Here is a 27,269-nt window from a genome sequence, read left to right on the forward strand (position 1 = left end):
AACAGTACTTAACAAAATTCTGTGAAAGATCTGATCACTTAATTGGGGGAAAAAAACAGATGAATCAGCATCGCTTTCTTAAGAACAAATCATGTCAGACTAACCTTATCTTTTTTTTTGAGGAAGTTACTACATTACTGGATCAGGGGAATGCTATGGATATAGTTTGTCAATTTCAGTGAAGCTTTTGATAAGTTTCCACATGATATTCTTGTTGGCAAGTTGGCAAAATTGTGGTATGGATCCTATTACTGTTGGGTGGATCAATAATTGATTGATAGATCATACCCAAAGAGTGCTTGTTAATGGTTTGTCATCCTCTTGGAGAGGAGTGATGAGTGGAATGCCTCAGGGATCTGTCCTGGATCTGTTGTTCAACATATTCACCTATATTTTGGATGAAGGAATAGAAGGGGTACTTATTATATTGCAGATTATACTAAACTGGGTGGGGTAGCAAACACAGCAGAAGACAGAATCAGGATACAGAATGATCTTGACAGGCTGGAAAACTGGGCTAAAATGAATAAAATGAATTTCAGTAGTGAAAAATGTAAAGTTCTGCATCTAGGTAGGAAAAATCAAATGCATCATTATAGGATGGGGGAAACCTGTCTTGGCAGTAGTATGTGCAAAAAGGATCTAAGGATCTTTGTAGATCATACACTGAACATGAGTCAGCAGTGTGACTCAGTGGCTAAAAAGGCAAATGGGATTTTGGCCTGTATCAAAAGAAGTATAGTGTCCAGATCACATTAGGTGATAGTACCGCTGTACTCTGCTCTGATTAGATCTCACTTAAAATACTGTGTTCAGTTTTGGGTACCACAATTGAAGGATGGAGACAAACTGGAGGGCGTTCATAGGGTGGCAACGAAAATGTTGAGGGGTTTGGAGACCAAGACTTATGAGGAAAGGTTGGGAGACCTGAATCTGTTTAGCCTGAAAAGAATATGACTAAGAGGTGATAGTATTTTTCAAGTATGAGAAGGGCTATTACTTAGAGTGTGTAGTAGAGTTGTTAAAAAAAACAATTTTATTTATTTCACAGAGAGGGTAAGGGAGTGAAGGAATTGTTATAAAATACAGGGGAAGAGGGAGTGGTTTTCTGTAGCCCCAGAGGGTAGGACCAGAAGCAAAGGGATGAAATTAATCCAAAAGAAGTTTCAGCTAGACATCCAAAAGAAGTTCCTGACAGAGCAGTTCCTCAGTGGAACAGGCTTCCTCAATAGCTAGTGGGTCTTCCTTCCTTGAGAGTTTTTAAGGACGGGCTAGATGGCCATATGATAGAAATGTTGATTCTGCTAATTTAGGCACATTGTAAGTGGCTGGGCAGAAGAGATTGTGTCCATGATTGGCTCTTGGGGCCCTTTCTTGCATGCCCAGGTAAATGCCAATCACCACTTTGGGTCCCAAGGTGAATTTCTTCCAGGCCAGAGATTCTCGGGTTTTTTTGGAGGGGGGGCATCATATAAGCACGGAACTGGGGTCACTGTGGGTGGGCAGGTAGCTGTAAATTTCCTGCAATCTGCAGAGGGTTGGATGATCCTGGAGGTCCCTTCCAACTCTATGATTCTATGAATTTTCAGATGTATTCCAAGAAATGTGCACGCACATGAAAGCTGATATTCGGAATGAAACTCTGCTGGTCTTAAAGGTGTCCCTGGACCCAAACTTTGTTCAGATGCATATCAGAAATTTCCAATAAGCAATGCACAGCATCTCCCTTTCTGAGCTACTGTGTGACTTCCTCATATTCTGCCACCCTTTCCTCCAGTTCTCTTCCCTTACCAGTCAATCTTTCATGCTTACCTCTCAGCTTCCTCTTCTGACACTTCCTGCCTCCTGAGGGGGATGCTGCTGATGGTGTTATTGTTCCGAGCCAGGATGTTACTACTAGAAAAATTCTTCTGGGACTTCATATAGCTGCTGCTCTCTGTTTCTTCATTGGAAGTGGCTTTGATAATGTTGCTAAGGAAGGAAGACAAGTTCTAGTCAGAAGCCTCATAATGAAACTCCAGTAAGCATGGTGACATGAAGGAAATCATGATGAAATGATCTATCAGTTTTCCCACGTACAAAACAACACACTGGTAGGAAAAACTGTTCTTTGCCTATTTTCACAACACATCTACCCCTTGAAGGATTCTTGCCTGGGCAAGGGCTGACAGCATGCTAGAACGACAAAGAAAACCTGAACATTTAGCATATGGAAAAGGAAGCTACCTGGCAGTGGGAATTTGGGCAGCAAGGCTATACTCCCAATTCAGGTCAAATTGGAAGGAGAGAAGGAAGATCCCGATACCTACTCAGTTAAAACAAGGAAATCAGGTAGAAGGATTTCCTCAGACTTGCGTGTGAGAAAGTGCTTCAGATTCCTCAGTTATTGGGTTATTGGTACTTCTAGGAAGGGTGAAAGTGGAGGTACTACCAAGAGTGGCCACCTTCTAAAAGCCAGGAGTGGGGGCAATACTGGCTCAGGAAGCTTACTCTTTCATCAGAGCACTCTCCATGCCGTCAATTCCAAGTGTTGAATGTGTAGGCCTCAGATGGGACTCAGTTGAGGGCTTAGCTCCAATGTCCATGTAGACCTGCTATCCTCTGGCAATGGCCCGGACCTAGCGTTGTCTATGGCAATACTAGGGTTCTTGCAATTTGTCACCAGTCACACTCATTAGGCAGACCACAACCTGGATTTAATCTTCAGTGTGGGGTTGCTGGTGGATCTGGTGGCGATTAATGCCGTGCCATGATCAGACCACTATGCTCTGAGGGCCCATCTCCATATGCCACCTCATACTTGTGTGGGTGGTTGAATAAAACCAAAAAGATCTGACAATCATGGGGTGGATCACTGAGCTTCATTTTATAAACACTTAGTAGCAGTGTATATATTTAGCTTAAATATGAGCAGACGGTGTGATGTGGCAGTAAAGTGGAACCAACTGCTTTAAGAGGTGGTAAGCTCTCCCTCACTGACAGTCTTCAAGCAGCGGCTGGACAGACACTTATCCTGGATGCTTTAGGCTGGTCCTGCCTTGAACAGGGGCTTAGACTAGATTAGCGGTCCCCAACCTTCTTGTAGTCGGGGACCGCCTCCGAGAGTGGGAGAGAGCCGGCAGCCCGGCCACAGCAGCTGCACGTAAATGCGCACGCGCAGTTGCTGCACATGCACGTTTTCGCCACTAGGTGGCAATAAAGCTCATGTGCAGAACAGCTGCACATGCGCATTTTCGCCAGCAGGGGGCGCAAACACGCGTGCGCGGCGGCTCCACGTGTGCGCGTTTGCGTCGCTGGCGTGCCAGCGGCCATGCCTGCCTCTTCCCCCTCTTGCTGCGGGGGGGGGGGGAGGCAGGCGTGGCCGCTGGCAGCCCGGTACCATGGCCTTAGCGGCCCGGTACCGGGCCGCGGACCGGGGTTAAAGACCCCTGGACTAGATGACCCGCATGACTCCTTCCAACTCTACAATTATATAATTAAGAAACCACACTATAAGGCTAGGTTTGTCTGTGAGGTAGTAACATTTTATTTTGGAGGAAAAAATTTACCTCAGAGTGGAGGAGTGTGTAGGGGTCCATCATAACACCTGAAAGCAGATGTACATGTAGGGGATACAGATTCCCCAGGTCTCCACAAATAAAAGGACATAGAACACCAATGCCACATGTAGCCTGACCCCTAGAAAAACATTTTTCTGTCTTTGTGGGACTTGTCATTCAAGACTTGTAGGTGGTCATTCAGGACACTGAAGATGAACACTTTATCCACACCTAGGTATACCCTCTTTCTTCAAATCCTCTCTGGCCCCTGCACTTGCCTGTATTGGAAATGTAAGGGAAGCTGCTATAATTAGGCCTTCTAGCTGCTCCCTAGTTATGGGACTCATTGAAAGGAAAGCCTTACAGATATATTCAAGGACTTACTTCAGGGAAGTTGTGGCCTGATTGGAGCTCTTGGGTGCAGGGGTCTTGTCTGCAGTAGAGTAGTTGTTATGCACCATGGTGGTGACACAGTTGCCCATGGCACCTTTGTTACTCCTCAGAAGAAAAAGACAACATTAGCTTACTTTTCCCCCTTAAATATACTTTGTCCAATATTGCATCCAAGCAATGAACACTCAATGTCTTATCAACTGGAACACACCTTCATTCAAAGCTTAGGTAGAGCTTAGCTCTGGAACACATGACCTAACAGATTCTCCTGCCTCTTCATCCTCTTGAGACCCTGATGACAAAGAATTCGAAATAGACAAGCTAAGTTGTCTCCCAAAGATTCTCACTACCCTTTAAAAGTTACAAAGTAAACAACAGAGATGCAGATACACTGGCTTGGATCCTAGATCTTCTTTAAACTAGTGATCCTCTTCATCCATAGCAAGGGCTGTCCTTTGCTGCAGAGAGCACTTTCCTCTGGCCCTAGACACTTCCACTCATTCAAAGCCAATATTTTTCAAGGAGCTGGAAAGTAGCTATTATAAGAGGAATATTTTCCACGGCACAGGACCACCCTGGCAATGGAGTATGAGTGGAAAACAGATAAACGAGCCAAGGCCCGCTTTCCTGCCTTGCTTTTTCCCCTAGTACTTTCATCTACTCTTCTGCTTCCCAAGCAGCAATATCTCACTCCCCGCAGCAGGTGAAAATAAAAGCAGAAGATATAGCAGCTGCATTCTCTCAGTGATATGGTGCCTATAAAGGGCCACTAAGCTTTAACAACTGCAGTGTGGAACAAAAGAACCATGAGTGGGGGGGGGGGTTTAACCTACAGAAGAACTTTTTGCATGCATACAGAGATCTGCTACGTGCTGGATTAAAGTTCTGCTCTATAATCTTCTGATTTCCTGGGTCAGAACTTTGCCCAGAAAGGCAAGATGTGTGCTGTGCACATTCATCTCTCCTGGTCACTAAATTTCAACTCAGATTTGTTTGCTCCTTCTGTCTAGATGCAAGAGGCAAAGTTAGGAACCCACATGTGTGATACTGAGTAGTAAATACTAACAGGGAATGCTGGGATACAACTCCATTGCAAAAAGGTAGTGCACTTCTCCCACAGAGAAAATTAAGCTAAAGTAATCTGTTTTGGATCAACTCTACTATAGATGTCAATTTGAAGCTTGCATTAAGAAGCCCTTTCCATAAATACTACCGTATCTTCAGCTATACCAGCCAATGCGCTAGCAGCGCATCATCAGTCAAACTTAAGGGCTTTTAAAAATGTGAAATATCAGAAGCTAAGCTTGGTTGCTAATAAACCTTTCTCACCTATTATTGGCAGTGAAGTTGGCTGCAAGTGGTACATAAATTTCTTTCTTCCTCATGCCTGCAGGGGTCTCCCTGGTGCTGGACGGGACAGGAAAGGTTCTCGGCTGTTCATCCTGCATAATGTAACCAGAAATAAGCCATTGAATACAATACATCCAGATATTTTAATGTGTTCTTATATGAACACATAACCCACATCTCTTTCATGATTTTCACCAGACGTATGGTAATGCACATTGATCCCATATGGCAGAGGTAGTCAACCTGTGGTCCTCCAGATGCTCATGGACTACAATTCCCATGAGCCCCTGCCAGCAAACGCTGGCAGGGGCTCATGGGAGTTGTAGTCCATGAACATCTGGAGGACCACAGGTTGACTACCCCTGCCATATAATATGCCAATGCCTGTTGGAGACAAACACCTTCCAAAGGTAATGGCAATGTAATATGTACACTGTATTTGCTTGGGTAGCACTAGGAGAATTCTGTATGCATGCTGCCCACAAACTAAACAGGGACCAACTTAACCACTGTGTCAACTGTTACTAGTATAAACATCTCATGGGAAGAGAGCAGTGTCAGTATATATTGCACAGTGCAAGAATAATAGTTGGATAACATTTCCCTTCATTCCACTCTTCTATACTCCAGTGCTTCAGACTTAGCTATGCTGCAATGGGAATTGCTGCTTAGAAGCAGCCTAGGGGCCTTTCCAGATGACAAAAGAGCAGAGTTTAGTGGAAAATATCGCATCCTGATGATATAAATGAGGGATGATAGTAACTGGCTCACTATTTAAAGCAGAAAGATGTAAATTCCTGTGCTGTTGAAGAGTTCACAGCAGTTGCCCATAACACTCATAAAGCCACATTTCTATTCACTCCTGTAAAAGGACAGCTGTCAGAGGGTAGTATGTTTTCCAGTGACAAAATATTGCTATTTAAATGCTGTGAGAGAATAAATTTATCCACATCTGCTATTAACGGGGTTGGGGTGGGGGTTGGGGTTCTGGATCCATTGCAAATAGAGCTGCAAAATGTAAAAATAAATAAATGGGACCATAATACAGGTTTCATCTGCTCATCATTCTCAATTTTGTTATGAGTCAGTCACCCTTCCTCTGAAATTATTATTCTATTAACAATTCTAAAAATGTATTTCAAGTTTATGTACATTTCTGACAGCATTCATGAGTCTAAGCAGCCAAGGCTAGTGAATGCTATTAGATCATGCTCAGAATTAGATGAAACTGTTCAGATTGTTGAAACTGAGTTTAAATTTCTGCAATGGTAAATGGGAATGTGATTTACTGAACAATACCCAGATTCACATAAGCACCAAGTTATCAGGTAAATAGGACCCATCATTCTTTGACAAATAAGTATCTGCAACCAACCAACCATGGTCAAGATGTCATGACGCATGACAAGACACAAAATAAAAGGCACTGTACTGTTGCCTGAGAAATGTTCTGCCTTTCACTATAATTCCAAAATTTACTTTTAGCACCCACATGTTTTTAAAATGCTCACAGCTTAAAATATTTAAAAACCCACAAAACTTGAAAACAATGTAATGAAATTACAAAAAAAACTTATACGGAGTAGAGTGAGCATACTACAATTCCATCCTCCAAAGCTTGTGGACAAACCCATTTCTATCTTGCTTTATGGATGCGGATGAGGCAGTTTTGTTCTCTAGAACTCCAATTGGGCTTAAAAGAGCTTTATACTCTTTCACAATGCAGCAAGGAAAATCGTCTGGAAATAAACTATGCCAAAAGTAATGGCATTTGCTGGTTTATTGATCTTATCCTTATGGAGCAGGTTTGAGGCTATAAATATCTGGGTGTTATATTTCAGTCCTCTGGAATAATGAAAGGTCACACAGCCTATGTTGCTTTGAATGGCCAGAAAAGTGCCGGGGCCACCCAAAAATTCTTTTGGTCTAAAGATGGATGCAATTTAGAAGCTGCCATTAAACTATTTTCCATGAAATCTCTGCCTCAGTTATTATATGGAGCTTGTGTGTTTATACTAATTTGATTTCACTTGAAAGTACTCAAAAGTTCTTAAGATCTTTTAAGTTTTAATAGCTGTTTCTAATACTGTGATTTGCCTTGAAGTGGGCTTGGTCTTGGTAGATGCAAGAATGTGGATTATGGCCTTTTATTATTGGTTAAAATTGATTTATTTTCCAAGTGGCAATACCCACATTATGCTGCAGGACAAATTTTTGCCACCATGGAATAGGAGGACAAAGGATAAATCATAATAGTCCAATTTTCCAAACAGTTTTTTCAGTCATAGGACTTCCTAGGCTAAATTTGTCCTAAAGCAAAGAATATTAGAAGTAGAAAAATACTGGACAGGGTGCTAACTGCAATGAGGCCAACGACATGCCCCCTAGACCTCTGCCCCTCATGGCTAATCTAAAGAACAGATAGGAGGATAGGGACCCCCACCCCCTCCAGAAAATAATTAATCTCTCCCTCTCAAATGGAAAATTCCTGGAGGGGTTGAAGGAAGCAGTGGTATGGCCACTACTAAAGAACCCATCCCTGGACTCATGAGAACCCACCAACTACTGGCCTGTCTTGCATTTGGTGTTTTCTAGGGAAGGTAGTAGAAAGAGCCATTGCAGACCAGCTAACTGCATTACTGAATGTAGCTTCGATCCTGGACCCAAGACCAGTCAGGCTTCTGGCCTGGCCATGGGATTGAGACAGCACCGGTTGCCCTAATGGACAACCTCTGCTGCTAGCTGGAGAGAGGTGGGTCAGCACTATTCATATTGCCTGACCTCATGGAAGCATTCAATACAGTGGATAAGCTACTAGCTCGCTGCAACGCCAATACCAGGATACTTCAATGGCTGATCTCCTTTCTTCTGGGCCATCCACAGAGGACAGCTATTGGAGAGAATCAGTTCCATCGCTGTCAACTCCTATGCGGAAAGCCACATCAAGCAGTTCTCTCCCCAATCCTGTTCAATATCTTTATGCACCCTCTAGCCCAGCTGGTATGGAGGTTTGCACTGGGATGTCATCAATAGGCCAGTGACACCCAGCTCTTCCTCCTGATGGATAGATGGCTATCCTAACTCTCCCCCTGGTTCATTAGTCAGATGTCTGGAAGCAGTGACAAGCTGGCTCAAGCAGAGCTGTCTGGAAACTCAATCCCTCAAAGACAGAGGTCCTGTAGTTCAGGAGAAAGGTGCCACCAAAGCTGCACTGCCTGGATGGACTGCGACTATCTGTTCCACACTTAGATAGGAACCTCGGCATGACCTTTGATGCCTCCCTCTCTATGGAGGAACAGGCCACAAGAGTAACATGACTGGCTTTCTTCCTCCTGCGTCAAGCTAAACTACTAGTGCCCTACCTGGCCCCAGAACACCTAGCCACAGCGATCTACATGACTGTCACCTCTAGAATAGATTTGTGTAACTGTACTGTTTTCTGTACTGTTATGTTCAAAGTGTTACAAATTCAAACTATTCTTGTGTTCTTGTGCTCTGTATTTTATATACTATGAGCTGCAAACCATAGCTTTGCGAGCTACAAACGTTTATTGTAAACCCTGAGCCATAAGGGAGGGCAGTATAGAAATGTAACAAACAAAGCAAACAGAATTAGGAACCTTCTATTTGATCAAAGTACTCTTAACAGAATAACGCTGAAATCATATATATTAAATGTTTAGGGAATTTTATGTACAGGAGAATTTTTACTCTTTTAAGGTACAATTAGCTGCACTCTCCTGTTCTTGAGGCCAAATTCACTGCATTTATTTTTCTAAAATTTATTTCTGATTGTATTTGTTCAGCCACTCCTGGCCTATCAAATTAGAAAAGAGTTTAGGGGGCACAGGGTTGCACCTAATTTAATTAATCTTAAACATCTAGCAATACATTGTATTTTGTATTAATTTTAATGTTGTAATCCAGATGTTATTGTATGACTGAATTCTTAAATATTGTGGCTTTTTGGATCTGGTCAATGACCATAACAAACTGAACAATGATGGACATCAGGATAAAAGATGCTATTAAATCTGTTCCACACAAAACAATTTAACATAGGGCAGAAAATGAGAACCACCAAGATAACAGTGTTATAAAAACAACTGACCACAGGCAGCTAATAAAACTCTCTAATCATTAAACAATATTACAAGGTAAGTAAATGCCTGAGGGAGAAAAAGAGTTTAATCTAGCACCTAAAACATAACTGGCTAGATGTCTGAGAAACCACTGTGACAAGGGCATTCCACAGCTTAAGACCCACAACTAAAAAGGCCTACCTCTGATTGCCACCCAACTTACTTCAAAAGATGGAGGCCAACAAAACAAGGTTAGATGACAATCCTAACTGGCAGGCCGGCTGAAAATTCTATATATCTACATGAGCTGTCTTACAGTCAATCAGGCCATTAGTCCAGCTTGCTCAATAGTATTCACTGTGCTAATGGATCTCCAGGTCTCTGGCAGGCAAAGTCTTTCCCAATACCTTCTGCCTGAGATTCTCTTAACTTTCAGGGAACAAGCTTGTGCTCCCCAAATATATTCATGTTGTTGTCCTCCTTACAAACAGAAGGACTAAATGTTAGTACTGATACTAAGAGGTCCTTCTACTATGCCCTTCCTGATATGCCCTTACCAGAATATTCCATGTGGTCTTCTTTTCTGGGGAAGCTTTGCTTAGACTTGCCAATTTCTTTCTTCCACCTGAGCTGCTATCAAATAATGTCAGAAAGTCTCCATGCTGTTCTGCACTGCTGCGGAACAAAAAAGAATTAACTAGGACTCAGAGAGGACTATATTTCATGGACAGTTTCCAGAAAGTATTAGTTCAACTACAGTGCAAGACACCATCCAAACACTAAGCCCCCAGAGCAGGGAATAAAGCTTCAAGGATATTTCCAATAAGGGCTCTCAAACAGCAGCATGAACAGAATTTGCTCTATACAATTCTATGCATTAATGCACGTTGTCTGACTTTTCAGAAAATGATTTATTTAGGACTCACTTGAAGGTACCATTCACTTGCTGATTAACTTGAGTTGTGCTGTTGGATCTTCGTAAATTGTTCATAGCCCTGGAGGTGCCAAACCCTGCATCTTCCTAGTAGACAAAGAAGAGAACATGCCAACAGTATTTCCGGATAAAGGTTAGCAATTGGGACAAAAAGCTCATTTTCACCTGGACACTAAGAGCAGCCATAAAATGATGATGGTTATGATGCTTGGGCAGGAACCCCCTCAGGTTCCGGTCTCCCTTCCCTGCCCTCAACAGAAGTAGCCACACCTCTCTCCTTCTCCACGCCACTATCCAGGGCATTCTGCTCCACTCACGGGCTGTTACAAGGCCCCTGGAACACCAGAGTTCTGCCATGCCCCATAGCTGCAACGGGTTGGAACGTGAATCCTTTGCTGCAGGGTTTGCAGCTGGTCTTTTCCCTGCATCCTTGCCTCACTGGCCAGATGTCTCTGTTGGGCTTGGAGCCCAACTAGGGAGGGTTTCCTCTACTGCTGAGTCCGGCGTGGACTCATGGTGAGTGCTCCGCGTTTTCCTGCAGCTCACCTCCATGCTGTATCCCTTTTGAGGCTGGGCTGGAATTATCAGGCAAGCTTGGAGGTAAACTAGTTAAAGTAGGTACCTTCTCCATTTCCTCCCTAGAAACAATTATTTCCTTCATGAATTTCATGTGTGTAAACTGGGAGTCCCATAATATCCTATTGTTTCTCTTTCCAAATAACTGTAATATGCCATAACAGCTTTCTGCTCTAACATTGAGAATAGAATGACCAAATCCTTGCAATTTAACAATGTTTGAGTCCAGCGGCACCATTAAGATTGACAACGTTTTATTCTAGGTACTAGGGACCAAGCCCGTTGCATTCAGGAATACAACAGGCACTAGATTGGGGGGATGGGGTGGAAGAACTCTGCAGACGGCCTCCTGCTCCCCCCAGGACCTGGAAAGGCTGCAGGTGAACTCACCAGCAGGGGCAGCTCTCACCCAGCAGGGATTTGCAGCCTCTGAGACTTAGAGGGAAGTGGAAGGAGGAGGGGGTGGTCAGGAGTCGGGGACGGAAGGTGACTGGCTGGCCGCTGGATAGACAGGCAAGCTGGTTGGAGGAGGAGGCACTCAGGGGCGGCACAGCTGCCTTGAGTAGGTGTCAAGTGCTGAGTGGCACTTAAGCCATGAGACACACTCCTCCTCCAAGCCATTACCAGAAATATATTATGTGGAACAGATAAGCTTTTGTATGCATGCACACTCCCTTGGATACATTAAAACAAAAGTAACCAACCATAACATCCCGTTAGAGGGTGATCACTAATTAGAGTCAAGACACATAAATAACTGAGCAATAAATACAGTTAAGACTGGATTCTGCAATTGGCAGGATATATGAATATCATTAAACAGCATAATAAAGGAGTTTATTAACTGATGAGAACTGAATGACCTTAAAATGTATAGTGAGATAAGTAACCAGCCTCTCTAGTAAGACCATTGTCCTGGCTCCATTGTCCTGAGTGTTATAAGTTATTATAAATCAGCAATCTCCCATTCTAGTCTAAAGTTCCTTTGCAATAAAACAGCTACTTTGAGAAGCCCTCACTGAATGTCCTGGAAGGCTGAAGTGTTCTTCTACAGGTTTCTCAGCTTTGAGATTCTTGCTGTCAGATTTGTGTCCATTTATCTTTTGACACTGGGTCTGAACTACATGCCCTATGGAGAACTGAAGGGCACTGTTGGCATTTAAAGGCATATGTAATGTTAGAAGATGAGCAAGTGAATGAGCCTGATATGATGTAGTTGTTGTTAGGGTCAGTGATTATGTTGTCTGGGTATTGGTGGCAGCAAAGTTGGCATGTGGGTTTACTGCAAGCTCTGGTACCAGTAAAGGTAAAGGTATCCCCTGTGCAAGCATCAGGTCATGTCTGACCCTTGGGGTGACGCCCTCTAGCGTTTTCATGGCAGACTCAATACGGGGTGGTTTGCCAGTGCCTTCCCCAGTCATTACCATCTACCCCCCAGCAAGCTGGGTACTCATTTTACCGACCTCGGAAGGATGGAAGGCTGAGTCAACCTTGAGCCGGCTGCTGGGATCGAACTCCCAACCTCATGGGCAGACAGTTTCAGACAGCATGTTGCTGCCTTACCACTCTGCACTACAAGAGGATCATAGCCTGGTACCAGTATCCATGTTCAAATTAGATGTCGTATTATTGTGGGTAAGTTATTTAAGACTGGGGGGCTGTCTGTGGACAAGAAAATATTTTTCCCCCGTACCAGTGAAAGAGAACTGTCATTAGTCCAGTAGAGGTCGTAAGTTACTGATGATGCACTGAACTCTTTTGAGCTGAGAGCTGTATGTGACCACTAGTGGTGTTCTGCTATTGACTCTTTTGGGCCTGTCTCTGGGTACAATGAGCCTCTTGTGGCGCAGAGTGGTAAGGCAGCCGTCTGAAAGCTTTGCCCATGAGGCTGGGAGTTCAATCCCAGCAGCCGGCTCAAGGTTGACTCAGCCTTCCATCCTTCCGAGGTCGGTAAAATGAGTACCCAGTGGTGACCTCAACCAAATGCCTGGGGGAAGAGCTCCATTTTATAGGCCTTGCATAACTGTTTAAAGAGCCTCTTGTGGCGTAGAGTGGTAAGGCAGCGCACATGCAGTCTGAAAGCTCTGCCCATGAGGCTGGGAGTTCAATCCCAGCAGCCGGCTCAAGGTTGACTCAGCCTTCCATCCTTCTGAGGTCGGTAAAATGAGTACCCAGCTTGCTGGGGGGGTAAACGGTAATGACTGGGGAAGGCATTGGCAAACCACCCCGTATTGAGTCTGCCATGAAAACGCTGGAGGGCGTCACCCCAAGGGTCAGACATGACTCGGTGCTTGCACAGGGGATACCTTTACCTTTACCTGGGTACCATCCTGGCTTTGTTAATCTGTTCCTTGACTTCATTAGGTGGATAACTTAGTTCCAAAAAGATTTGCTGTAGATTCCTCAGGTGAGAATCTGTTTGTAAGATTAGAACAGATGTAGTTGTAGCATAGTGCCGGGCTGTATACATTGGATTCTTTGGCATGTTTAGGATATTAACTGGAAGCATGTAGATATGTTCGTTGGTCAGTTAGTTTCTGGTATAAGGTCATGTCTATCCATTGAGTATTTCTTGCATAGACTGGTTCATTGTCAGGTTGATAGCGGAGTGAAAGTTGTTGAATGCATACTGGAATTCGGCTATGGCTTCTTTGTTATGTGTCCAGGCAATAAAGATATCATTAGCGTATCACAGGTATATAAGGTATGTGTGAGTAGGTAGGAGTTTAGGAAGCACTCTAAGTCAACCATGAAGATGTTAGCCTAACCGTGGAGTCACGCAGGTGCCCATGGCTGTGCCACTGATCTGTAGGAAACAAGATGTCACCAAATTTGAAATGGCTATGAGTAAGAACAAAATGGCACATTTTGATGGCAAAGTCAGTTGTGGTGTTGTCAGAATCCCATTCCTTATGGCTTGTAATCCATCTTTGCGTGGGCTGATGGTATACAACGATTTCATACCCACATAATCATGTTCCATAATCATGTTACTTATGCAGCTTTACTCAAATTGGCTCTTCCTGGCAACATCCTCCACACCCTCTGCCTATATGTAATGTTGGTGACTTCTATTTCAATGTATCTAAAGAAGTCCATATGCACATGAAAGCTTATACCCAGAACAAAACTTTATTGGTCTTAAAGCTGCTACTGGACTCAAACTTTGTTCTGCTGCTTCAGACCAACATGACTACCCACCTAAACAAATCCACATAAAACCTTCTACGGAGGACTGCAGTAGTTATGTAGATTTTTCAAGTTAAAAATTTTTGCATCACTACTCCTGAGCAGGACTCTATTCAAAACAGTGATAGAGCATGGTCAACCCAGAGCAACAAGTTAAAGGCTATTCTTAAATCAAAAATATTTAGAAGAAGAGTTGGTTCTTATATGCCACTTTTCTCTACCCAAAGGAGGCTCAAAGCGGCTTACAGTTGCCTTCCCTTTCCTCTCTCCACAACAGACACCCTGTGAGGTGGGTGAGGCTGAGAGAGCCCTGATATCACGGCTCAGTCAAAACAGTTTTATCAGTGCTGTGGCCAGCCCAAGGTCACCCAGCTGGCTGCATGTGGGGGAGTGCAGAATCGAACCCGGCTCGCCAGATTAGAAATCCGCACTCCCAACTGCTACACCAGAAGAAGCCACATAAAATATACAGGAAAAGAAGCGTTCCACCACTGATACTCACTAGGATATTCCTCTTTGGCTTGTTTTCTGTAATGGCGGAAATGGAGCGAGCAATGTGCTTGCCTGGAGAGGCACTGCTTGGACGCTGAAGCACTTGCATAGGTAGACCAATAAGGCTAAGATCAACTCCACTGGAACTTGTACACTGGAAGGAGGAACTGCTGCCACGGCTACTCTTCATGATGAGCTGGAAGACAGGAAGCTGTGGAAACACAGGTGACAGAAACAGTGAATAGGTCTGTAAGTCAGGGATTCCCAACCAGGGCTTCAGGGACAACCAGGGGTCTTCAGATGGGGTCCAAGGCATTTCCTCTATCTTAATGGACTCAGCCACAAGCTAGGGAACTGACTACTTTGCTCCCCCTTCTTTCTCCTAAGTGAGTAGTCTTGTGGTTTCTGTGCCAGGGAGGGGGTGGAGCAGGCATACCTATTCCCACCTTAACCCATGTCCTATCTCTCCCCATCAGTCCTCCTCAAAACTGTTAATATAGGTGGTGATGTCACTTCCAGTTACATGCAACATATGGGGGCATGGTAGGAAGGCGTGGCCAGCTAATATCGTTCCTGGGGCTCCTAGAAACATGAAAAATTATTCCAGGGACTCCTCTATGGTCAAAATGTTGAAAAAGGCTGCTGTAAGCTGTTTTAGTGTATTGTATGTTCCCAAATATATTACTCTGAAAAACTCTAACATAGTTGCGGGGTCTCCATTAGATTTGCAGGGATTCTAGCTTCCTTGTGGTTGAAAAAAAATCAAACAAAGAGAGGAAGAAAGGAGGACATTGAAGTCAAGAAGAAGGACACTGAGGCCCAAGAAAATTCTATTTTTCATCTTATATCTAATTCTTCACCAGGCACCTGTGTGGACTAATAGACATGGAGAATAGGGACAGGTACAGACCAGACTAATTGTTCTACAAACCTGTGTTACCACCTCAGGTTTGCACAAAAATGTAAAAACAAAAAGCACTTGCACAGACAATGTACTCTTCACTTGATCAGGAAAGGGAGGATTCTTTCCAATTACTTGCAATGTTGTTGTTAGGTGCGAAGTCGTGTCCAACCCATCATGACCCCATGGACAATGATCCTCCATGCCTTCCTGTCCTCTACCATTCCCCTGAGTTACTTGCAATAAACAATGGTAAATTATCAGGTTAAGTTAGGCATGCCTATGCATAAAAGAGATGGTAACATTGGTTAGCCTCAACCAGAGCCAAGTCATTCTGTTTTGGCCCCCCACCTAGTGGAATGAGTTCCCAAAGGAAATCTGGGTCCTGTTGGAGTTAGCACAATTCCACAGGGCCTGCAAAATGGTGCTCTTCTGCCAAGCATTTGGTTGAGGTCAATGAATTGACATCTACTGGGCCCCCAGCTCTATGTTTGGAAGTTCTCCTAATATAATTTAGTTGATTTTTTCTGGCAATTTGAGTTTCTCTTCTTAAAAAAGGAGAATGATATGAGCATAGGGAAGCCTTCTTTTTTGAAAAACGATGACAAACTTTGGCCACTGGAACTCTAAAAACATGCTTTTGAGTTGTACCAACCATTAATTCAGTTTTAATTGGAGGATTCCTGCAACAAAAACAAAGTTTGGCAGATTGGCCATTCAAATTTTCACTTTCTTCCCATTTGGGGTTGCAAGTCATAGTAAAGAAAAGGTCACACTTGCTGTAATTCCTGACTATAGCCATTACATTTTGATAATTTTGGATCACATTTTGTGAACTATCATGAAATGATGATAAAGTTTTCCAGGAAGCAAAGCTTCATCAACCTAAGCATTTCATATTTGGTCCATTAGACCTTAAGGCTTATAGAATTGGAAGGGCACATACCAGCCTTTCAATCCCTGCTCTATGCAGGATCAGCCTACACTGAAATCAGTGTCGTAATACAAGCCCTATTTTTTATCTGGGACTGCCATATTCAAAATTTAATCTAGCCTACCTAGACTCGATTGACAGTTCTTAAATATAAAAGGTAAAGGTATCCCCTGTGCAAGCACTGAGTCATGTCTGACCCTTGGGGTGACGCCCTCTAGCGTTTTCTTGGCAGACTCAATACAGGGTGGTTTGCCCAGCCTTCCCCAGTCATTAAGAGCCTTTATATTGGCTTGTTTAAACTTTATTCCCATGGCAGAACTGCACGGATGCTATGAAAGGGTCCCAAGTGGCTGAAAGATGTTGTAGTTCTGATACAGAATCACTCCATTGTTTATTGGACTGTCCAACATTTTGGGAATTCAGAATAACGCTTCTCTCTCCCTTTTTAAATAATTTGGTTTGTCTCCCATCCTACGGAAAATTGCAAATCCTTCTGCAGGATTATCACAGCTGTTGCAAAAAAAAAATCTCTCATGTAATTAAATTTAATGGATAGCCATATTTGCTAACAATGAGGGCAGGCAGTATCTGTTTTGGTATATAGAAACTCTGGGGACTGTGCTAACTACAGTATTAGCTTTGGTACGTTTACTGATATTTAGTATTGCTATTGTGTTTGTTGGTGTCGAAATTCAGTTAATGGCAACTTCATTAGATCTTGTAGCATTGATCCTTTGATCATTTCTGTGATCTTTAATGATGGCCATGGATACATTATAAGAAACAGCATTATTCATTTGAGCATCTTGAATACTCTCTTGCTCAAGTTCATAAAGTATTTTACATGATCCTGCAGATGTATAATTATGTCATGAATACACTTAAGGTTGAAATAGTTCTTTCTTGTACCCACTATTTTCTCACAGTTGCATTCTTTGGGCAGCAGCCTCATCAGGATCAATTTATAATTGAGCATATTTGCACTGCTCACCATTATCATGATGCAATGCTCCTGTATGATGATATATTGACCCATTTATTTCAACTGAAGTCACATTCACTGGCCTGTAGTTTCCTAGGTCATCTCTCCTCCCTGTTTTGGAGATGGCATTCACTCTCCTCCAGTCTTCTGGCACCTCTCCAGTCCTCCAAGAGGTCCTACACATGATGGCCAAGGGTTCTGCAAACTCTCCATAAAGTTCTTTGAATACTCTTGGGTGCATACCATCCAGTCCAGGGGATCTATACTCATCCAATGCAGCCAGGTGCCTCTCGACAACCTCTCTATCCAGGTCAACCTGCCACCAAGATACTAAATCCATCTTTGGTCTCTACTGATGTCCCAAACCCAGATCCAATAGACGTTTGTGACATACAACCACATTCTACACAATAAGCCCAAATGCAGTAGATACATTTGGGGGAGAAAAAAAATGCCATTTGCAAGTGATTTGCTTTAGTAATATAAATGCTGTGAGACGGCAGTTCTTTTATAACAGAAGCATCTGCTAGCTGAATGTCATCTGGATTATGTGCAACAATTTTGTAACAGCTGTTGTTACCATATATGATATAGGGAAACATGCCTATGTGAATGTGCCCTACTTTTCAACTTTCACACTTAGGATAACCTGAAATTAAGGAAGCCACCTTCTTTCTGCCTGCTCTCATTACTCCGTCAAAGGAACTATGACATTCTGTCCTTTCTTTAAAAAATGGACCCAGTCTTGGCTGTGGTATATGTAAATAAAAATACCTACTAACAAAGTTACAAAACACCTTTACTAATTTGAAAGGACTACTCAATATCTAGGCATGGCAAAATCAGAGACGTAGGGAAATAATTAGCAAGCTCAAGCAGCCATGGTAATACTGATCGTACAGCAAAATACCCAATATTAAAACCCAATATTAAAATGTACCCAATGTTAAAATGTCCACCTTAAGATGCAAATATTCTACAAAGGCATGAATACACTCTGTAATGTGTTTCATTCACAAAGGGTAAGGCAAGAGGTCAAAGAGGGAAGATAGAGTGTGAAGCTGTTGACAGCAAACTGAGTTCTAATCCAAAGTGGGGTGATGCAATCAGACAGCAAACAATCAAAAAGGTACATCCAAACAAAGAAAAGCAGATGAGGCGTCCGGAGTACCATGTTGCTTTCAGGAAAGAGGTAGTCCTGGGCTGATCAACCACCCTTTGTCAGGATTCCAGTTCCATCTGGGGACAGAAGCAGGCTCCAGTTATAGAAACAGGGGCCGGAGTTTAAAACAAAAGATTCTTTACAGGCTTGGAGAGCAGAGAAGAGGCCAGGTGAGTCAAAAGACTGGCTGAAGGGGCAGCTCTGGGTCTCGGGAATATTTCCAAATAAGGAAACGGGAGAAAGCTCTAGAAGTGTGCTGAAGGCAGTCTTCGTTACATCACTGCATTGAAGTTTAGGCAGAAAAGTCCAACAATCCTAATTAGATCTTTGTAGGAAATGCTGATGCAGACTTGGATGTTGAATACTAGGACTTCAGACTCCTGGGGTTAGACCTATTTTAATTCTATACAGACACAGTATGAGTCTATTCATACTTCCTCTAACTTTACCCAAATTTTTAATCTTCTCATACTGAACAGGTTTTACAGGAATATTCCCTTTATCTCTTGCAGGACAGTAGAAATTAGACAGTAATGGATCACATTACACCGTTCTCCAACTTTTTCCATTTGATTACGGAATGCCAGTAATGCCCACATAACAAAAGGATATAGATAATTCAGATGTACACAAAACCATTCAACTAAATTATGCAGTTCAGCTACAATGCCATCTTACCCTCCAATAATCTCCAAGCAGGTTCCATTGTTCTGCGATGATAAATGAATTATCTGAAGACAATATATGTCCAACTCCAATAGACTATCCTTGTTTAGTTTCTCAGTACACAACAGTTACACATCCACTCCCCTATGAGTGATGACAAATAACTTGGCCAAGAAAAGAAACAAGCAACTCTCCATGGAAACGACAAACGCTCACCTCAGCAACTAGGAAGCACGCAGCTACTTAATCAAATAAACGTACTACACACCTATAGACACTTCCCCAGTAAAGACAGAACAAAAACTGAATGACAGACAGGTCTTTTTTATTTATTTTACTTATTTATTTATTTATCATACTTATAAGTTATACTTATTTATCATACTTTTAAGGTCACATAACAAAAAAGTTGAACAAAAAGCTACATAGCTATTTCTTCTCAAAGATGAAGCACACATAAGACCACCTCGTTTATACTTAATGAACATTTATGCTGTTATAATCCCCATCAGCAGGTCCCAAGCATCTGTGGGATACACTTACCAGGGTTCAGCATGCCTAGAGCCAGTTTGGTGTAGTGGTTAGGAGTGCGGACTTCTAATCTGGCATGCCGGGTTCGATTCTGCACTCCCCCACATGCAACCAGCTGGGTGACCTTGGGCTCGCCACGGCACTGATAAAACTGTTCTGACCGGGCAGTGATATCAGCGCTCTCTCAGCCCCACCCACCTCACAGGGTGTCTGTTGTGGGGAGAGGAATGGGAAGGCGACTGTAAGCCGCTTTGAGCCTCCTTCGGGTAGAGAAAAGCGGCATATAAGAATCAACTCTTCTTCTTCTTCTATTACTGTTTATGTCATTCCAAAGTAAAACGCATGTTTCATGATTCATGAGCTTGTATGTATATGTGGAATGAGATAGTATATGGGGGTCATCTTATAACACCTTTCCAGGTCCGTAGAAATTTACAAGGGCCCTATTCCCTATCTTGTTAGCACCTCCCTTGCTGAGTTTTAAAGCTGGGCTTTCTGACATGGGCCATAACATCTCCTAGACCAGTGGTCCCCAACCTTTTTATCACCAGGGACCACTCAACGCTTGACAATTTTACTGAGGCCCACTGCCCTAATGCTCTCTGACTCTGGTCGCTATGGTAATGTTTAAACATCCCTTCAAAATAAGATACAGACACACCACAACAATGAACATAAGGAACATTTTATTTTCATGGAAATTTTAACTCATGACAATGACAAATCAATGGGAACCCTGAGCTTGTTTCTCTGCAACGAGATAGTCCCATGTGCTACTGCCAGATCATGGATGAAGTAAAGGGCTGGGGTAGGGTGGGGGGAGAAGGCGTCCTTTGCGGCCCACCTCCAGTTAGTCGACGGACCACATGTGGTCCGTGGCCCACGGGTTGGGGATCGCTATCCTAGACCATTTCCACAGTCACTAAGAACTTTCAGGAGCACACATAAAGCTCTGCAGAATTTCATAAAATAAAATCTTGCAATTCAGGCGCAACCCCAAATGTGTTCACTGTTTGCTGCACGTTTTATGAATCCCAAGATAGCAAAATTTCCCTCCTCCCCTGGGAGAGAATTCAAAGTAACCTAAAGTGGAAGCTCAAAAGTCGCATTGGCTTCCTCTGCTGTTCCCTACCTCAAAATGATAATGACATTAAACTAATGCTGTGTCTGTTCACCCTCATCCACTCCCTGCTGTATTTTAAAAAGAAATTGAGCACAATCGCGTTACAACGCACTTCCAAAATAGCACAAGCCCAACACACAAGACATCTCCCCCTCCAGCAAGATTAAATGTTCAAAAGAACACTTTGTAAATTTCATGTAGGGAAGCCTTATTTAATTTCATGCAGGAAGGTTAGGAACATTGTTAATTTCATCCAGCAACCTCTGCAACTTTCTCCAGGTACAAAAAAAGAGCTGTCTGTGTTACAATGCAGAAGTGTCCTAATGTAATAACTGAGGATTCAAAAAAATAGCATGCACTATATCTGAGGGCCAGGCAATTCACAGCACAGAATGCTTACCTGGAGTGCACACTTAAAACAAAGGTCCAAGCAGACACCATTTTCCCCAAGCTGTCTTTGAATCTCTATTGCTCCCGAGAAGGGGGGGGGGGTGAGCCGCACAGCATACAGAAAGGAGGAATGCTTGGGCACCTTTCTAGGGGAGGGGGAAGGAAGGATGGCAATGAGCAAGACTCCAGAACAAGTGGGGGATTAAAGGGGGCAATTTCCTGTTTTGACTGTTACATTATTGCGCATGCTCCAATTTTTTCTTTAAGGGAAAGGAGGAATCCAGGAACGCAGACTCTTCCAACGGAAGTGAAAAATCCAAGCTGCAAGCAGACTCCTCGACGTTGCCAGAGAATACCACAAATGTAGAATGTCAGGCACAAAATCAGAGTTGGCATCCAGAAGTCAACGCGGCGAGAAGTCAACCGCAGAAATGACCCTAGAAAGAAGCTACCTTTTTGACATACAATTTTTCAAACTAAACAAGGAAATGGCGTGAAGGCATGGACACACAGTGGGCACTCAGACATAATACATGGCCATGGAAAACCTTACCTAAACACATTAATCAGCTCTGAAGATCTGGGGAAAGTATACCAGCAAAATTAGCTTCTCAAATTTCTCAGTATATAGACTGTTCAAAAATTTGCAGACACTTAACTAATTTGTTCACTGCACACAATTTACATAGCTGCAGATCCTTTTTCTATTCCGTATTAGTTTCTATCTCTGAGCATCTTTACCTAAAGTTAGAACACCATTGTGGTAAGCACTAGCCTGCTACTGAATTACAATGACTACTAATTGAGTTTCAAAGGAGTTTTTCTCAGTCAACTTTGATTTTAGGTACCACACTGACCTTATAGCAACTACTGTGATCGCATTTTAGTGATTTCACACATTTATGCATCACACTTATAGAGATACCTTCCTAATCCAGGAATAAAATCATTGTGATATACCAGTGAATATGTTTTACACTAGCTGAAGAAGAAATGGAAAAAGAGAGGTGAAAACACCTAGAGGACTCAGAAAAATGATAGGGCCATATCACCTGTGTAGATGATACTCTAACAGTGCAGCTACCCTTTAATACAGTTCCTCATGTTGTGGTAATCCTCAACCATAAAATTATGCAAGTGTTCTCTCACAGAAATTAAACCGAAACTGACCAATAGCATGAAGATCCATTGTTTATAAATTGTTTTTTCCCCCGGGGTTTCTCAGTTCAGTTCTGCCTGTTGTCCTGATCTCACTCTTTTCTACTGCTCCAGACAGACAAACGCTCTCTCGATCTACCCCGCAAGGCTGTTGTGTGGATGCCATCATCCCTCCCAAGCTGCTTGCCCTGCCACGACCCCTGTGAAAGGGTTGTGTGACCCTCCAGGTTAATAACCACTGCTCTAACAGGAAAAAGTTGTTTTCCCTTCAACTCTGCATACATGAACTTATGAATCAGCCTTATACTGGTCAATCAAAGTGAGTATAGTTATCTACAACTGGCAACCACTCCCCACCATCTCTGGTTGAGGTCTTTCATATCACCTATAACATACTGGAGATGCTGGGGGTTGGACCTGGCTCTACCAGTGAGCCATGGCTCTCCCTCAACACACATACATATATTATTAATACATAAGTTGAAAAAAGCTGCCCCTTATGAGCATTCACATATTTCATTATATGGGAATATTTTAAAGAGTCTCACATTTTTAGCAGCGCGCCATACATTCAAGAACTACAAAAAAATTTTCATTACACTAATTGCAGGAGTGCAATATATAATATTATAACAACGCCAAACCAGTGCATATAAGATACTAAGCAGGTCAAAATGGGAACAATGCTTACCTTTTTCGGATTCCTGCAGCACTGGAAACGTGCAGAGAGAACAAGAGTTGTATATTTCTGCAAAATTATCTGTCTTGAAAATGAACCAGCATCTAAAGACCCTCCAGCCAGTGTTTGTCTAGCAGTTATAATCAGCAGCTTGAACCCCCCCCCCCCAATCACCAATCTTCTGTGGCTTTTACAAGTCGTGCACTGGCATGCAGTGTTAACTTACACAAAGACTCAGGGAATACAACCACACCAGAATGCAAAAGCCTGAGAACGGTGGTCAAAGGCGAGAAAGCCTAGTGAGTCTATCATCTATAGATCTGAGTGTAGTCGCTCTCTCAGACGATGATAGGACTCTTTCCCCTTGAGCAGCGGCTGAGGCCTAACCTGGGAGGGAGGGACGCCTTTCCGCGCACCCCAAGCTCACGCCAAAACGGGCCTCCAGCGCCACTGCGCCCCACTTTCCTAGCCCCAGCTTTTCAATTAGGGTCCTGGCCCTGTGCTGAGGGTCATTCTTCTCTTTACCTCAGGCCCCCACCCCTCCCTCCTCGGGCAAAAGCATGATGGGAAATTCCCGCCCACAATCCCCCCCCCTCCTGCTGCAGAGTCTGCGTCTCCTGACCGGGGGGGGGCGGGGGAGAGACGCGCAGCCAGCGACTAGCAACCAGCCGCCGCCGCCACAACCACACGGAGGCAACGGAGCCCAGTGGGAGGTGCCTTCCCGCCCTCTTATTGGCTGCAGTTTAGAGAGATCGGCTTCCTAGCGGCTAATTTCACGGCCTTCCTGGCGCTAGAGAAAGACGCTGGCAAAGCCGGGCGCGGAAAGGAGAGCGCCGTGTCCCCGAAGGCAGCGGTGGTTATGATAAGAATAACAACACCATATATATAAACGGGATAGTTTGCGTAATCCATCCGTCTTCTCCAGGCAGGGTTTGGACCGTTTGCTCACTTAGCGGCAGCCTTAAACTTTTACGCTGCAGTTGGCGCGTAAAAAGGGGTGCTCTCGTCTTCACCCGTATTGCCTCGCTGCGTTTTAATGCTCGCCAGCATTTAATTGTTTGCGCCTGTTAGTTACGGCGCAACTGGAAGAGCAAAGTCCAATTAAAGGGAAAAGATCTAGGTGGGGAAAAAGATCTAGGTGCTCCACTAACGAGCAGAACATGGTGAGATGCATTCAAGTGGTCTGAAGCAGCACAGTAAAACAAAAGCAGAGTCCAGTGGCACCTTTAAGACCAACAAAGATTTATACAAAGCGGATTCACTGCTCTGTTGCTTCAAGTATTCATCTCTAAGATGGCAACACTGTCTCGACTGAGCCACCTCAGAGTGTAGGCATGGGCTCACAACACTGAACATTCTCACCCCCACCAGAATCCCTGCTCAAAGTAAATTTATTGGTCTAGGTTCCTGGCCTTTGTTTCAATGAACTCATCTCCAGTGCCCACTACCCTGTTCAATAAACCATTAGCAATCAATTGCACATATATTCAAAACCCTATTAAAACTTTAGTTTATTCAACAACATTGATGATCTAAAGCAGGGGTAGTCAAACTGCGGCCCTCCAGATGTCCATGGACCACAATTCCCAGAAGCCCCTGCCAGCGAATGCTGGCAGGGGCTTCTGGGAATTGTAGTCCATGGACATCTGGAGGGCCGCAGTTTGACTACCCCTGAAGATTCCAGCTTTTCAAAGTCAGGCATTTAACTAGATTCTTAAGATACCACCTTTAGCAACTAGTTCACTATTCTGTAAATTCTTAATGTGATGGATGGGCCTGATGAAGTGATGGATTTAATGTCACTCAGCAAGAGACTTAAATCAGCATGTTCAGCAATTTGGAAACAATTCATTTACTTGGAAATAGTTTAAATGAGACATCCGGCTGGTACTCCCAAGAACTCTGCTGGCTCCCAGTAGAATTCTGGATTAAGTTTAAGTTTTTGGTAATCACCTTTAAGGCCATATGTCATCTGGCCCCAGTGTGTCTGAGAGACCGCCTCCCTGCCTATACCCCCAGAAGAGCTCTACGCTCCGCCACTTCCAACTGGCTGCGGATCCCTGGCCCTAAAGAGGCACATCGGACCTCAACAAGGGCCAGGGCCTTTTCAGTCCTGGCCCCCACCTGGTGGAATGAGCTCCCCAAAGAGATCAGGGCCCTGCCGGAACTTCCACAATTCCGCAGGGACTGCAAAAAGGAGCTCTTCCACCAGGCATTTGCTTGATGCTGACTGATCAATAACATCTACAGGATTCCCCCCCCCCACCTCAGACTGAGAGGTCAAACCTACGAGGGGTGTGTCAAAAGTTATTGTTGTCGAAATACTGTTCTAGTTCTAGTTGGTATGTTATTGTTGTTATATTATTATATTGTTATATTGATACTGATACTGTTCCATGTAAATGTTCTGAAATGTTTTCTGTAAACTGCCCAGAGCCGTAGGGAAGGGCAGTATAAAAATCTAAATAAATAAAAATAAATAAAACCATGTTCCATCAAATATGATGTTGGAAATGCTTCCTGGGTAGCAATCAGAAATTTCCTTCTGTAACTCAAAACTCTTAGTACAATTTCTTAAACTTTGGCTTCAGATCAATATTATTTTGTAGATCTCTTAGTTCTTCTTCCATTACCTCAGCTTCCTCAGTTTCTGAAAATGGATTTAGCATACAATCTGGAAATTTCCATCAAAAGGAAATCCTCAAATTGCTCTAACATGCAACATATCCAAATAGTCACAAAACCTTTCAGATCATCATCTTGTATCCTACCTTTTTCTTCTAGTTCAGACAGGCTCAGAAATTGGTATAGCTTGTCATGGCATATATTGCATTTGAATAGTTCAATGCATTTGAATTGCATTGAATAGTTGAATAGTTCAATGCATTTGAATTGCATTGAACCAATGACAGATTTGACCATAATATTGACCTACTTTGTAATTGCAAATTCAGTTTGCAAATAATTCTAATAAATAAGCAATGTTGTGCCTGGTCCCTTTGAATTCATCATTAAGCAAAGCATGTGCATCTTTAAAAAAAATAACTCCACAGTGCCCAAAGGGCTGTTAAAAGCATCTCATACAGTTGCCTTTTTGATAGTTAACAAGCTTCATTATGAAGCAGCAAACATTCAAAATTTTCAGCATTCTCAACACAGAATACTCGATTATCGAGAGCATCAGCTTTAATTTTATTCACTGCAATAATGACAGTGAATTATGACTTGTCCAGGCCATCAAAGAGTTTTTTTGCAACCAGATGTTGGCGATAAATGACACATTGCATGGTAAAGACCTTTTGCACTGCTTTTCATGTAAACACCTACAATAGCGATAAGTCATGTATGGTGCTCCATCAATTGCACAAATATATTAGTAAGGAAAATCCCGTGTCTTTGAAGAACTGCTCAACAACATGAAATAGACTTCCTTTTAGTATTTGTCCTTAGTTGCCTTGCAAGTAACAACTCTTGAGCCATTGTTTATAAACCACATATATAAACCCAGCAGCAAAGATTCATTGCCTGGCAAAGTTGATTCCTCCAGGTGTAATGCAAATGCTCCATATGCCGCACAATGCACCTTCCACATTTTCAGCTATTTCATTTATGTGACTTAGCACTGGAATTGTTGCTGAGACAAATCATCTTATCATATGGTGACATGCAAAACAGTACTCAGAACTTCACTAACTGCTAGTAGGATGGGTTCTCCTCCAATAGTATATGTCGTTTCCAGGCCTAACCATCCACAATAAAGTGCTGCATGATGCACACAAACCATCAGTGTTTTGTCACGAGGCATTGCAAAACACGCTTGACAGTGTTGGCTGCTTTGATAATTTGTCACAAAATTATTATTATTATTATTTATTTGATTTATATCCCTCCCCTCCCCAGAGGCTCGAGGTGGTCACAACACAATATACAATATAACTTAAAATCCCCAAATACAATACCCCTTAAAACTAAGCCCTATTAACCACAGTTCAAGATGTAATGCAACGCAAAAATAATAAAAATCCCTAATTTTACCCAACTGGGGGGTTGACATGGGAACGGTTGTAATTGGGGAAAATGTTAAGCTCTTGTCTGCCTTGTCAGGATGTGTATTTTCAAATGTTATAGCAGTCTGGGGAACCTCATTAGAAAAAACCTGTTCACATATTAGGCAAATTGGCAGCTGCA

At 43.0% G+C, this 27,269-nt stretch overlaps 1 protein-coding gene across 10 annotated transcripts in view; it reads right to left on the reverse strand.

The window, feature by feature from the left end:
- Window positions 1-23,675, reverse strand: part of CEP131 (centrosomal protein 131) — a 79,865-nt gene extending 56,190 nt beyond the window's left edge. The window contains exons 1-8 of one of the 10 annotated variants that reach the window (XM_077328240.1): window positions 23,469-23,673; window positions 23,094-23,114; window positions 14,566-14,766; window positions 10,291-10,385; window positions 9,922-10,039; window positions 5,262-5,374; window positions 3,924-4,037; window positions 1,813-1,971 (exon numbers count right to left, since the gene is read on the reverse strand). In XM_077328240.1, the coding sequence (XP_077184355.1) occupies window positions 1,813-1,971; window positions 3,924-4,037; window positions 5,262-5,374; window positions 9,922-10,039; window positions 10,291-10,385; window positions 14,566-14,745 (779 nt within the window). In that variant the 5' untranslated portion in view covers window positions 14,746-14,766; window positions 23,094-23,114; window positions 23,469-23,673. Of the gene's footprint in view, window positions 1-1,812; window positions 1,972-3,923; window positions 4,038-5,261; window positions 5,375-9,921; window positions 10,040-10,290; window positions 10,386-14,565; window positions 14,767-23,093 lie in introns of all 10 variants that reach the window. The other 9 variants (XM_077328239.1, XM_077328244.1, XM_077328242.1 and 6 more) reach the window with 9 other exon arrangements.
- Between the last annotated feature and the right edge of the window lie 3,594 nt (window positions 23,676-27,269).

Source organism: Paroedura picta, chromosome 3 (genome assembly GCF_049243985.1).
Source record: "Paroedura picta isolate Pp20150507F chromosome 3, Ppicta_v3.0, whole genome shotgun sequence".
NCBI classification, from domain to species: Eukaryota; Metazoa; Chordata; class Lepidosauria; order Squamata; family Gekkonidae; genus Paroedura; species Paroedura picta.